Raw genomic sequence first — 14,360 nt, 5'->3', positions numbered from 1 at the left:
AAGTTTCTGATCAATTTGAAATTTCTGGAAGGTGTAAAACAGATATCTGCATTTACAGAACTTGCATAAATTTTCTTGCTTTTAAGCTAGATGCTGATTTCGGAAAGGTGCTGGTTTTTTTTAACAATATCAGCACAAAAAAAAGGTGTCTTTCAGAAACCGGCGAATAACCGAAAAACTAGAATTTCTCAAAAAAAGTCTGTGAGTGCAAATTTCTCAATTTAGGTTTGTTTCACACTTTCCAAACTTTTTAAAGTGATTGGAAGCTTGACATCCAAGCTCCAGACTCCTGAAATGGTGGAAAACAATTTGAAAAATACTTTTTTCTACATCTGATTGATTGGTACTGTAGCTTTTTCCCCTTCCTTCCACGTTTTTCAAAATTCCAGACATCTTTAATTTTCAGAAATGTCGACAGCTCGTGTGGTCCCAAATGTTGGTCCATCAACTACTAACGAGACTGTCAGGGTCTATGCGTACGAGACGGACTTCGCTGGAGTACGATCTTCAAAATCAGTACAAATACAATAACATAATCTTTTACAGAAGGTTGTGAAAGCTTCCTACTACACAATTCACTCTCATGCTCCATTGAGCAAGCTTCGTGACATGTATGCCGAGCAGTACAACATCTTTCCGCATGAAATTGAGTGAGTAGTAATGATGGGAAGGTCAGAAACTTTACAACCCTCTTCCAGCATGTTCTTCGACGACAAAGAAGTCTTCGACGACGACACTTGCTGTAAAATTGGTCTACGTCACAGACAAATCATTCGGGTAATTAAAACCGACAATGGAAGACCATTACAGTCGTAAAACTTTCAGATGCAAGTCACATTCGACACAATCTGGACCAAAATTCGCGATGAGTTGGAGGAAGAGGACTTGGAGCGTGAGGAGGACTATGTCTACATCAATGTCGACGACTTCTGAGAATCCTAAATATCTGAAGCTCGAAGCACTGAAATTAATTAATTTTGTGTAATGATTTTCTAGTTTTCTCTCTTAACCCAGTTGCTTCCGTTTTATTCCCGAATGAACTTCTGTCTTGTCTTGCGTGCTTTGCTGGTGGTGTCAGGTGTTGTAGCCTGATCTTTGGTCTTCTGCTGATCCGGCAAAACTAGATAGAAATCCTATCAAAGTAAAAAGCCATTTGGATGATTGATTTTGACATCCGAAAAAAATCTAGCTCGTCAATTTATTTTCAATGCAATATAAACACACACGTAGGACAAAAAATGATAAAAACCGGGGGGCAAATGCTATCTTTAGTTATTTATAAGACACAGGAAAGAGCTTATCACTGATACACATTCACAATCCTTTGTTGCAATAAAGCTGCTTTGGCGGGTTCGGCAAATTCTTGAGCTTCTCGGCAAGCTCTGGCTCGATTTGGTCGAAAGTGACTGGTGTCAATTGTGGGAACAACGCGCATCCGACTGGTGTCGACACGGAGAGAACAAGGCCGCAGAGGATGGTCTGAAGAGGAAGGAACATCTTCGGATTGGCCTTGAAGTATGGTCGCTTCTCGAGGGCATTCACAACGACTGGAATGAAAGCTGAAAGGGAGAGAAAATTAGGGTTCATTGTAATTTTTAATTCATCTTTTTCTCTTACCGAATGTAGGGGTTGCCATGAAGACGCGAGAGACGACGACCTGGCTGATAGCCGACTTGGCGACACCTGGTGATTGTCCAATCACCTGTCCGTTCTCGTCAAGAATGTCGATTCCGTCGGTGAGCTCGCTGGAAAATTCGGGAGTTGAGTGGTTGGAATTTCAAGGAGAATAACAAAGGTCATTGGAGTCAAACATCGGCTTAAGGAACCTTGCTTCACGTAAGACCCTTCATTAAGCTAAAAAACTTTAAATTAGAAAGCCCTGTTTCAAGCTATTCATGCTTCAAGCTATAGATGCCATATTGACGCTCAAAATACAGAGATTAAAAACTTCACCAATTGAATACAAATTTAGCAGCCTCCAATTACTTTCTTTTGAAATAAAGGATGCTAAAAAGCCAGAATGTGTCTTTACAAAGCGGTTTTTTTCTTGAAAAACTCGATTTACAGTGTTGATTTTTTGGAGCTACTGACTTGAACCAAGCTCACATTAGGTAGCTCGAATGGTCGATACAGTACCATCCAATGAAATGTACAACATCTTTAGTTAGTTTACCTCTTAGTTGTTAGTTTACCTCTGATTCCCGTTTATTTTGATCATTTTCAGGAGACTAGGGGTCAACTGTCAAGTTTCCGATTGTTTCAACAAATATTTTAAAGCATACATGTCGCGGGCCGGGCCGGTGGAGGAATTTTCACTGGCCCGGCCCGGCTGGCCCGTGGTTTTTGAGGCAAAAATTTTTAAGAGTCATTTTTTGAGAGAAAATTGGATTTTTGGGAACATTTTATCAAAATTTTTTTGTTTTCAGGTTTATGAAAGGTCATGGGATAAATTTCGTGTTTTAAAATTATTATTTTGACAAAAATGTATCAAAAATTAACAGAAAAAATTTGAAATTTTTGGATTATCCCGGGCCGGCGGGCCAGGATAATGTTTCTCCTGCCCGACCAGGCCGGGCCGGGCCAGGGCTGAGTCGGGCTGAACCTAGATTTAGCAAGTATGTTTTAAAAGATCTAAATCACTCCGATCACGCAAAAACTGACATAAATTAAAAGTTTTGCATTCACCGAACTTTTCGAAAATTCCTGGATTTTTAGCTACTTGCGGTTTTCTGAAAAAGACCCATTTTCGATCTGTTTTTGTACTGAAAACAGAAAAAACAGGCGTCTTTCATAAATCGGCGAACAGCTTAAAACTTGGGATTTTCAAAAATTCTGTGAACGCAAAATTTTTAATCCAGGTTGTGTTACGTCCCTCAAAAAATTCAAAGCGATCGGAAACTTGAAAACCAAGCTTCTGAAGATGGTTTAAATGGCCGAAACTCAAATGAAAAACACGTTGATGTATATCTTATTGAATGGTACTGTAGTTGTATCTGAACTTTCAACTAAAGTCGGACCATGGCCCGCTGTACAGTCTATTTTGAGCGAGTTAAAATCAGAATCTTGCCAATATCCGACCAAAATCGGAGAAACTCCTTATGTTCTTCAACTGGCAATCCCCTTTAAAACCTCAAAACATACCCTCTTCTCATCATGGGAATGTTGATAGCATTGGCCACACACACGGCGACAAATGGCACGAGACGTCCGACAAGTGGTGGTGCTTTCTAAAATGAAAATGTCTCTCGAATGATGTCACTTTTCAATTATTTTTCTTCCAAAGATCTGAACACGGACACCCCAGTCCAGACAGCCACCTGTTATCATCAACTGATCTATCCCATTCCTCAACCATTTCTCACCTTGACCAGCGAGTTCAATCCGAGAGCAGCGGTGAGTGCTCCTCCGGTGGCGGAACAGTACGAGACGAGCAACTGACTGACAGATCCACCGTCACCAGAGCGGTTTGTGTAGTTGACCACAGCGTTGAACGACTGGTTCAGCCATTGCCAGAAAATGACGGCCATTGGCGATTTGTAGAATGTGAGCATTCCTCCGGTGATGGCCATATTCATTGGAACCTGGGCGGACATGCGGCCAACCATGAGCATTTTCTCGCCGGTGGATGGGTGGAATGCCGAATCGACAACGTGTTTCGCCTTCCAGAGCTGGTTGACAGTGAGATCGTTGGAGACAGTTCCCTTTCTGAAAGATTGTTTAATAGGGGTCTGGATCAGTTTTTTTAGTTCAGCGTTCTGTTAATCTACCAGTAATGCTTTCCGCAAAATCCATTTAATCCGATTCCAAAGTCAAATTCCATTCATAATCTTTAGATTTAGACAAATGCTGCCAGAGGCAGGACTTCATCTTTTTGGTAACGCTATTTTTAGGATGGGTAGGATTTGGCACTTTATGTTATTTTGAAAGATACATCTTGCCAATGAGTCAAGGCTACGGTCGGTCGCAGCTTTCTGATTAGGGTATTTTTGAGATAGGTAGGTTACGGCGGCCTCGAGAACTTAATGGTCCCTGAGTCGCTGACCTTCTTTTTGAGAATCGGTCCACGGCAACCTACCCACGGCCTAAGTCACGGCCGACCGCGGATTTTACTCATAATTTTCAAACTTAGAATACCAACCTGTATTCATCGACAATCTTCTTGAAATCATCCAATTGATTTGTACCGTAGAACAGATTCAGCGGGTTGGTGATGGCAAAGAAATGCTGACAAATTTTTTTCTAAAAAATCAAATATCATAATCTCCTATACCTTGGCTCTTCCCTCAAATGTCGACTGATCCCATTTTGGTTTGGAGATGTCCGGACGGAGGACGAGCGTTTTGACGAGTTCCGACATTGTAGGAAGTACTGAAAAATGAGAATTTAAACAAAAAAAAAAGAAACAAGCGATTCAGAGAAAACGGCGAAAATCAAGATGTTGTCGCTGATGGCGTGTTCACTAGGCTGTGAATGATGTAATATGATAAGAGTGTTTCGTGCACTTCAAGGTATTAATAAGAGAAAAAAGAGAGAGAGAAAAAGAGATAACAGCACGTGGAGACTATGTTTTTTCTATGTATGCTTTCGGCAAAACTATTGTGCGCTCCACCACCACAATGATAATGTGGAAAACGTCTGGCTATCTCTATTTGCCACGCAATAGAGCGAAAAAAGAAAAATAGTACAGAAATCAAAAGCCAATCGTCGCAGGGGCATCGTCTGAATCTAATTTTAAAAAAATGGTTTGGCGGAAGAAATGAATTGAGATTAATTGACAAGATTGCATCGCGACATCTAAGAAGCGAGAATTATTGCCAAGGTTTGCATCAAAAATTCAGAATCGCCTCATTATCTTGAAAAAAGGCAAAGAGGACCACGAATTTTACTAAAAAAGTACTCAAAAAATGAGGATATATCAAAGGACGGGGGCACACGTGTGATATGACGAGTGAAGATGACGGGTGGAATCAGGCGAAGGGGGAAGAGAAAGAATAGTTTGTAGATGTTTTCTTCCTCCTCCCGCACCACGTGCGAGTTGTGATGCAAGCGAGGGGTTTTTTTCTGTGGTTTAACTACTGAAGAGAGGGCAAATCAGTTTAGAAAGAGGGTGAGAGAGCTGCTACTTTATTTGCTAGCGCATTGTTTGGGTAGGCAGAGGAATCTGGAAAGATAGGGAGAAAAAACCAAACGAAGAAAAAGAGAAAATGCATTTTCTCCTCCTCGTAAGAAGCTCTAGAAATCTAACATATCTAAAAATTTAATCTAAAAGTATAAGAAAAAGAGAGCGCATGAAAAAAACCGATACTAATTGACCTTGTGCGCGCAATGGCAGAAGTACAACACACATAATGAGCGAGGAGGGGCGCGCAACACACACAAGGACCATCGTGGACGGTTTTTGCCGCGCGGAAAACCGTTTTGACCCGCCCGCGCGACGTGTCAACCGTCCTTCTTTGCGCATATCGTGATTTTTGTAAGTGTGGAGGTTAGAGAGGAGGAGAGGAGAGGAGGTGTATCTAAACAAAGGGGGAGAGAGTTAGTAAGTGATACTCGGGAAGAGGAAAAAAACGTAATTTGGAATAAGAGAGAAGCAAATAAAGGGAACCGGAAATCCGGAGCACTGATTAGTGATTATTTGCATATTTTTTGTGTTTGAGAAGTGGGAATTTTGAAATTTACTCCGAATAATTCCACTTAAGAAATATGACATTTTATTCGAATTTCTTCCTCATCTTTAAAAAAATCTAATGTTTCAAGTTTAGATTTTTCATTTTAAAAAAGATCAGTGAACATAACATGTCATTCCATACACAAAACAACAAACACTGTTTCATCTTCTTTGTCTTCTTTCTTTTTTCTTTTTTCTCCGCTTATTACCATTTCAAATCACTAACTAACTGTTGCACGTCGTTGAATACATGTTCATATTTGGAAGACAACACAAAAGTTTTCCTAACCCTATTTGACACTATTTTCATGCATTGCAAAGTAGCAAAAAGGTTTTTATAAGTTTTCTGGTTATTTTTCTGGTTCAAAAAATGGAAGAGAAAGGTCCCACAGTGACAACTACCATTACCTGAAACTTTTTTTTTCTATATTAATTTTTATGATTTTTTACTGGTTTTCGGTAAGTTTGCTGTCATTTTCTCCAACTAAACCGGGAAATTTCAAAAAATTTGATAATGGAAAATCGTCTAAAAGCGCACGAAAATCGAGAAAATAAAATATCGAGAAAAGAGAAAATAAAGGCATTTTGAGGTTACGGTAGTTGTTGTTGTGGGACTTTCAACTCCTATTTTTTTGTATCAGAATAATAATCGCTGTAGCAATTTTTCTGTTCTCAATGATTTTAAGAAAATTTCCTGTCAATTTTTTGTTTTGTGCAAATAATAATTTGTTTGTTTGATACATTGAACTTTGTTCATAGAAGGAGAGTGAACTTGCACGATTTCGGAGCATTTTGTGTGCGTGTATTTTATCTTTTAAGAACAGCATTTTGGTATTTTCCTAGCTTTGAACTGGGATACTGTTTATGTTCTAATAGAAGCCCACCCTATTCGGGAATTTTGAGCTCAATTATCTCGGTTTCTGTATAACATAACTAAAAGTTGTCAACTGATAAAATGTTAGTGATATTATGATTAGTACTTTATCAGCTGACAACTTTTCTATATCTTACAAAGAAACCGAGATAACTAAGCTCGGTTATCACCTTCAGGGTGGGCTTATACTAAAGAAAAGACAGTGATTTGTGCTACATCAGTTCTTCAGCATTCCTATGTATTTAAGTTTTTTTCTCATTTGGAAAATTAGATTTACATTCTTTCTTTTATAAACTTCGAGTACCAAAGTCCGAAAAATCAAGAAAGCTAACTCAATCTTCTTAATCTGTCAACATTTCCTTATTCAATCCATCAATGGAATTTGAACTATGCAAAATCCACCACTAACCAAATCTTAAGCTTATGCCAAAAAGCAAGCGTTTCTTTCATCTTCCAAGTTTTACTTTTTTAAGCCTTTCTCTCTTTTCTCTTCTCCTCATCATCGTCTGCGCTGTTCCTTCTTCTTCTTCTTTTTCTTATTCTTTAACAAAAATTTTTCATCAATACAAATGAAATGTTTGCCATTCCCCCCCCCCCCCCCCCCCCGGTTAGTGATTAAAGTGGGTAGTCACTCTAGGTTGTGATGGTCACCACCTTCTTCTTCTTCCGTGCGTGTTTACATGAGAATAAGTGCAATCGCGGGCTCACTGTGCAGCCGCGACACAAAGAGCAAGAAGAAGATCTTTTGTACCGAGAGAGCCAAACAAACGTTCTGTTCTCGGTTTTTCTCTTTCTTTCAAATTGTCCACAGAGCCGCCGGTGTGTTACTCACTATCTCTTTTCTAAGGTTTTTTTTCTGCTGGGCTCTCCATGAGCACGACATAAGCGAGAACCCTTCCATTTGGTGTGTGCTCTTTTGCGGCTGTTTTTCTTCTTCGTCTAGGTCTTCTGCCTCTTCTTTTTTTGTCATGCTGTTCAGTTTGATGTTCATCTTTGCTGCAACCCGTTCATCTCTTTCATCTTTTTCATGTTTTCCTTTTTTCTCTTTTAGCAGTTTCGAATTTTCGACACATTCGTTTACTGTTTTTTATCAACTAAACTATTTTTGTATAGTATACTACGAGATGAGTCATACTATTTTAGTCTTGAGTGCTCCAAAGAAACTGCTCTTGAATAGGAAATCAATAGAAACTGGTTTTTTCTTTTTTTTTCTGGAATTTTCAAGTGAATTGAAATTTTAGAAAGTTCACTGAAATTCAATAATGTTCAATAAAAGTTTGAATTTTTCAACGTTTCAAGTCAAGTAAGTCTATTTGGAAATTATGATTTTTTGAAAATGTTGAAAAAAGTCGAATTTCTGAAATTTTTTTCGAAATTTATCGTTATTTTATAGGCAGGGAAAAAATATGGAAGTTTTAAAATTTTGGAAAAATATTCAGATTTTCAAAAAGTTAGAAATGTAATTTTTTGAAAAATTGAACATTGAACATTTCTAAAGATATGAAACTTTTTGGAATTGGTGTAAAGTGGTAGAAATTTGAATCCTAATAATTTAGCCCATTTTTTTTCCGGCGACTACTAAGGGAGATTTTTTATTATGCCGCGTTCAAAGTTGATTTCCAAGAGTAATTTCCTGGAAAAACGCTGTCCAAAGCTGCGATTGTTTTCCAGATTTACAGCAACACTAAACTACTGTATCACTCGTTTTGACTGTGTTCTTCCTGTTGATTCATGTCGATTTACGGCGGGTCTCGAAGCGGAGGCCTCTGGAAAACAATGGCAGCTTTGGAGAGCGTTTTTCCAGGAAATTACTCCTGGATATCAACTTTGAACGCGCCATTAGACAAAAGAAGATACCGTAATCTTGACAGAGCTATAATTCGAAAAAGAATTTTCAAAAAAAGATAAAAATCCTTTCGATCTACCTGGCTTTTTTAAAATCTATTTGAGGAGCCGTAACGCTCTGCATGTGATTCAAAATTTAGTGTTTACCGTTTTTCCTATAATATAAGCCCGCAATATTGTCAACTGATGAATTATTTATCATAATATCACCTGCATTTTATCAGTTGACAAAATTTTGATAGCTTTTACAGTAATCCAGATAGTTGAGCTCAAATTGACGGTTGATTCAGGCTTTTATCAGTGGAAGTACGGTATTTTGGAGACCCTAGATTTTTCCAGGATGTTTATCCCAATTTTTTCCGAAACTCAAAATTTTTCTTCAAATTTTTTTCTCAATTTCTCTAAAATTTTTCCTGAAAATTAACCCGTCAAATTTAAACCTGAAAGGTTCTCACTGCCATAAAGTTGTTTGTCTGGTCGAAAAAATGCAATACTAATCTCCCGCGAACCATGTTGAAGAAGTTTATTGCATTGACATCAACATCACACTTTCTATCCATTGATATCGTTTCTTTTTGAACTTTGCCTCTTTTCTCTTACACCAACAGATGTTTGTTCGAAAAAAAAAGCCTAACAAACGTCTACTAATAAATCTTTGCCTTCTGTTTCTCTTCCCTCAAACTGACTCATCATTCTCTTCTCTTCTTTCTCTCTACTCATAGTTTTACAGCCGTGTCGTTGTAACTAATCGCATGGACCAGCTGGTCGGTCAGCGTTTTGTGAGGGAGAGAATGAAACATGAGCATCCAAAATTTTTCTATTTCAACTTGATACAAATAGCTTTGAACGGCCGATCGCTCAAATACACACATCCCCAGATACACACAAACGTTTGCGGGCGAAAATCAATGTGTAAAGAATGATGATGCTCGCGTGGAATGAATGTCCACTCAGATTTTATGTATTACACTGAACTGATCCATCATAGTTCCTCTGATCTTTCTTCTTCAACTACAATGTTCGTACGTTCTTTATTTTACTGTTTTTTGTCATCATTGTCCCAATATATAAATCGAGCAAATTTGTCAGTCAGTGGCCGTGCGAAAAACTAGTTTTCACTTTTTTTAGGGAATCAACGTTTCGGCAGGTTCAAAATAGCACTTCTTCGTCTCTGTCCTCCGCCGATTGCCTCTTCGCATTCGCTTGATAGACATCGGCTAGTGATTTTTCACGGGCAGATGACAATATAAAAAGAACTTGTCCACCTTTTACTTTTCTTGGAATCTTTCAATACGTCATCGCTTTCACTTGGCTGCCGTATTTTGAATTCGGTTCTTTTCCGTTCGGGAAGTGTATTGAAAGTTTGACAAACACTCAACTATTGAATCATTCGGAAAGTACGTGGTTCTAGTTTGTGAAAGTTGTCGAATTCTATGTTAGAGTGTTATGCGAATTTTGAAAAAACAATGTTGATTTCTTTCACAGAGTATTAGAATTTCCAAAAATTAGGCTTGAAGGATTCACCGTTAAACCTATTCCAGAAAAGCTCAATCAAGTTTGAGCCAATTTATCTCGATTTCTGTAAGAGATATCAAAAACCTGTCAACTGATAAAATCTTGGTGACAATATGGTAAAGATTATATGAATCGACAACTTTTTGATATCTTCAACAGGAGCCGAAATAAATTGGCTTGAAGTTTAAAAAACCCTGTTTGTTAGAGGTTTTATGGTATTTAGGGCTTTCAAATCCCTATGTTCACTGAACCCGAATAGTTCGAAATTGTATTTTAGTATTTCGTAAATTTCAAAATTGTGTAAGTTTGTTCTAAAATTACTGTTTACAATTCCCACACAGTTGAAGTGTGAAATTTCAAGAACAAAAAGTTCGGTTTGTTCACTAATCGAATTAGAACACTTGCTATTTGATTTGAAGTGTGAAATCATAGATTATAGCATATTTAAAATTAGTGTAGAATACTGTAACACTAGACAAACTGAAAATAAAGGTTTTTGCGATACCGTGAAATCTCTTATAGAAGCGCACCCTATACGTACACCAATTATCTTGTTTTCTGTGAAAGATATCATTAATTTGTCAATTGATAAAATGTTTATCATATTATAATTAATATTTTATCAGTTGACAATTTTTTGATTTCTCGTATGGGAATCGAGATAATCAAGATCAAAGTGCACAGATAGGGTGGGCTTTTATTGTCGGTACTCCGGCTGTCTCGGAAAAGTTTTCTACGAATTTCCTTGTTGATTGCAATTCGATCTATAGCTCTAAGATACTATCCTCTAATGCATTCATTTTGAAAACTGGAAAATAAAATTTTCTAGATTTTATCTTTTAATTAGGTTTTCCCTCTCACAGCGATCTTATCGTCTAAATTTACTGTCAATTTTTTTCTATTTTAGTCCAAAATTTATTTCAAACCACGTACCCTCTGTGCCACCTCATGACTCCGCGGATGCCCCCCCCCCCCCACACATATCTTCTCTGGATCCCATCCATGCCCCTCTCCCCCTTACACGCCTCTTCTCTCCTCGTTTTGACAAATCGTCTTATATGATGTTTTTGGTTTTTCTTGGGGTTTCTCTCATGCACTACTACTCGCCATAAGAAACAAGTAGCCATGTCTCCCACGTCTATTGACCTCGAAACTGAATAATTCAGTGGCTGGGGGACGCCTGGTAGAAGTAGTAATTACACACCGCAAGGGGTCCCTTTTTCTCGAAGCTGTCATTTTGTTCGACTTCCCCAAAACCCAGCCATTTTGACTCCACCCACTGTTTTATGGTCTTTCTATCCGGATTCAACAGAGAGACCCAAAAACCCAGTAAACCAACCAGTATATTGCCTTTTTCTAGGGGTTATAAAATTTGGCTTTGGATTGTGTGTAGGAAAGAGACCATAGGTGATCCTTTTACAGCTCATCGAGGGCAGGAAGAGAGGATCGGGGGCCGCACAAAAGAGACACTCCTCGGCCAATACACACTACGTCTAGTGGGGTGTACGGAAGGGGGGTTTTTCTTGTTGTGTCGAGCACTCTCTCACTCTTTTCATACTGTTTGCCCCATCCCTCCTCCCCAATTTATTCATCTTTTTCTTTGCCTCCTCTTCGTACGTTCCGTCAGATTCCATCTCTCATGGGACCATATATTCTGATTCGCTATTTGGTCCATAACTTGCTGCTTCTTTTCGTTTTCTTGTCATTTTTATTTTTTATTTTCCACCCCCACGCTCGTTTTCGTATACACACATATTTGCTTTTTTGCCGCCCTCCCACCATTTATATTTTCTTATATTTTTTTCTCAACCGTTATTTCGAAATTACTTTTCTTTTTTCTATTTCCTCTCGGTATACGCTTTTCCTTTTTATGTAAATTCGTTTTTTTTTTTGAAAACGTGGCGTTTTGATGGTTTATTGGAAAATAAAAATCACTTTTTTACAGGAATATTCTCGAAATGATTTGAATGCAGTCAATGGCTCAACAAGATGAAGGTTTGAGCGATGAAAACGTACATGTAAAGGAACTTAAAAGGGTGAGTGTATTGATTTTTGAATTTTCAACTAAAACATCAGATTTTACATGAGAAGATTTGACAAAAAACGCACTAAAAGTCTTTGAAGAAAAAGAATTTCAACCAGATGACCGTAATCCCGTGTTTTGCAGTTATTCAACTCATGCAACTCTGAACGTAATGGATTATTGGACAAGGACGGATTGCTCATTTTATGCGAAAAGCTCAATTTATCCATTTTCGCCGGTAGTATAATTGACAGAGTGCTATGCAACGACCATGCCATCAATTTTAATGTGGGTTTTTGTTTTTTAGGCGCCTGAAGCTACAGTACCCGTCAAAAAAATATTTTAAAAAAGGAATTTCCGTGGATTTTCAGCTATTTTGATCATCTTCCGGAGTCTGAAGCTCGTCTGTCAAGTTTCCGATTAGTTTGAAAATTTTGAAAGGTGTAAAACAGACCTAAATTGAAAATTTAGCAATTTCAGGATTTTCGAAAAGTTCTATTTCTTCAGCTATTTGCCGATTTCTGCAAGAAACTTGTATTTTACGTTTTGATTTCAAAAAAGGGCCAAAAACAAGGGGTTTTCCGAAGCAGGCAAATAGCTGAAGAAATAGAATTTTCAAAAGATTTGAATAGGCTAAATTTTCAATTTAGGTCTGTTTTACTCTCTCCAAAATGTTCAAAGTGATCGAAAACTTGACCGCCGAGCTCTAGACTTCTGAAAATGGTCAAAATGGCCGCAAATAAAAGGAAATCACTGTAAAAACTATCCGAAATTGCCATTAAAATACTAATCCTCATAATTTCCAGCAATTCAAAGACCGTTTCCTACTATTCCTGCCGGAAATCATCGATCTAGCGTCCGGAAACCAAGATGAACTACTCATCGCTGCATACAAATCCAGTTCCTCGCTTGGCATTAAAGACACGCAACGGTAGCGTAATTGTTTTCCATTAGATTGATGAGCGATCGTTTTATATATTCATATTCAACGGTATTTGTATTGCAGACTAACGCGTTATGACGTCCACACAATTTGCGAGTCGACATCCGAGCTCGATCTTCTGTCTGTCGGAGATGTCAACGAGATTTTCGACAAATGTGCAATCTCTGGAAAAGTGTCGTTGAACGATTTCGTATCGCAGTATCGAGCACGACAGAAGATGTCGGAAGAGATTCATTTTATTGCGGATGCGTATCGAATATCAAGTGTCAACTTGCTTGAAACGCTTGATGTAAACAATTCTGGGTGAGTTGGTTTATAAGATACGAAAAAAAGAAAATTCAAGAAGACCCAAAATTAATGACATGAATAATTTATTCTATTTTTAGCGAGGCAGATCATTCGGCCGTCATTGAATACTTAACGACTTCCGGATTGAAGCTAGAAGAAGCCATCTCATTGTTGAAGGTACCTCACCCCAATGTTTCATGCTCCCGTGACCCCTTTGTTTTCCAGGATTTCGGCCAACCGACTTCTGCAATGATTAGTCTTGTGGGTCTCGGCAACTACTTTGAGAATACTCTATCCCATTTGCTCACCAACTCATCAGTGTCTGCTAAAGCCGCCTTTTTCTGCATGAAATCATTATTGGAAAATTATAGGTGAGTATTTTTGAAAGGGAACCTTTGTAAAACCAGATTTTGATGAAAACTTACCGGACAGGTTAAGAATAGCCTATATAGGCATTTTTGAAAGCTTTTTTGAAATGCATTCGCCAGTTTGCGCCGAGTTAAATGAATTTTAGTACCGAAAATTGCAATTTCAGTGTGAAACTGCAATTTTCAAAGACGATTTTCTCCATTCCTAGGACATTTCAGAACATGAAATGTGTTGTTTTCGACGTCGAATGGAATCAAATTTCATATTTCGAACATTTTCTCAAAAAACGTTAATTTTTCAGATTCTCGAGTTTTTCCATTTTTTTTCCAATTTTGAAAATTAGAAAAATTCACATAAAAAATTTCAGGAAATATAAAAGTTCATTCAATTCTTAAAAAGGGAATAAAATTTGTCGTTATACTTAAAATTTCATATCTCCGACGATTTATCGGAGTTTTTGTATAATTTTTGTAAAATTGAACTTTTCGAAAGTTCGTAAAATAGGAAAAGCTTGAAAAATTGAAAATCGAAAATATGAAAAAAAAATTGAGAAAATGTTTGAATTGTGGAATGTTCCGAATTATCAGTATAACGAAAATAATTTCATGTTCTAATACGTCCTAGAAGTTGAGAAAATCGTCTTTAAGATCGATGTTTTGCTTCCAAAACGCAATTTTCACTACTGAAACTCATTTAACCATCATTGCGACGGAACTTTTGAAAAAATTAAAAAAATAACTATAGATTTACGTGACACTTCAAGAAAAGTGAAGAGCAAAGCTACGAACCAGTAAAAAACTAGGTTGAATCGCGCCGAAGGCGCATCAGCTTGCTG

General features: G+C 37.7%; 3 protein-coding genes across 3 annotated transcripts in view; 2 read left to right on the top strand and 1 right to left on the bottom strand.

Moving 5' to 3' along the window:
• Window positions 1–408: 408 nt before the first annotated feature.
• CBG17274 lies at window positions 409–933 on the top strand (the record flags this gene model as incomplete). Its single annotated transcript, XM_002643881.1, has 4 exons — window positions 409–498; window positions 547–650; window positions 699–777; window positions 826–933. The coding sequence occupies 4 exons, from the start codon at window positions 409–411 to the stop codon at window positions 931–933; spliced, it is 381 nt and encodes a 126-aa protein (XP_002643927.1).
• Window positions 934–1,314: 381 nt separating this feature from the next.
• Window positions 1,315–4,357, bottom strand: Cbr-sfxn-1.5 (the record flags this gene model as incomplete). The annotated part of the gene is made up of 6 exons (XM_002643880.1): window positions 1,315–1,559; window positions 1,618–1,745; window positions 3,142–3,227; window positions 3,363–3,705; window positions 4,139–4,224; window positions 4,271–4,357. 6 exons carry the CDS (start codon window positions 4,355–4,357, stop codon window positions 1,315–1,317), a joined length of 975 nt encoding a protein of 324 aa, XP_002643926.1.
• A 7,521-nt stretch (window positions 4,358–11,878) lies between these two features.
• CBG17272 overlaps window positions 11,879–14,360 on the top strand; it is a gene marked incomplete at both ends in the record, with an annotated part of 7,892 nt that continues 5,410 nt past the window's right edge. Inside the window, 6 exons of the mRNA XM_045239105.1 lie at window positions 11,879–11,938; window positions 12,070–12,213; window positions 12,732–12,856; window positions 12,932–13,171; window positions 13,255–13,333; window positions 13,382–13,527. Coding sequence (XP_045096152.1) covers window positions 11,879–11,938; window positions 12,070–12,213; window positions 12,732–12,856; window positions 12,932–13,171; window positions 13,255–13,333; window positions 13,382–13,527 — 794 coding nt within the window. The remainder of the gene's footprint in view (window positions 11,939–12,069; window positions 12,214–12,731; window positions 12,857–12,931; window positions 13,172–13,254; window positions 13,334–13,381; window positions 13,528–14,360) is intronic.

This window comes from Caenorhabditis briggsae (genome assembly GCF_000004555.2).
Source record: "Caenorhabditis briggsae complete genome, chrX, whole genome shotgun sequence".
Classification (NCBI taxonomy): Eukaryota; Metazoa; Nematoda; class Chromadorea; order Rhabditida; family Rhabditidae; genus Caenorhabditis; species Caenorhabditis briggsae.
The sequence above is the reverse complement of the archived record's forward strand: the minus strand, read 5'-3'. Positions and strand labels throughout refer to the sequence as shown.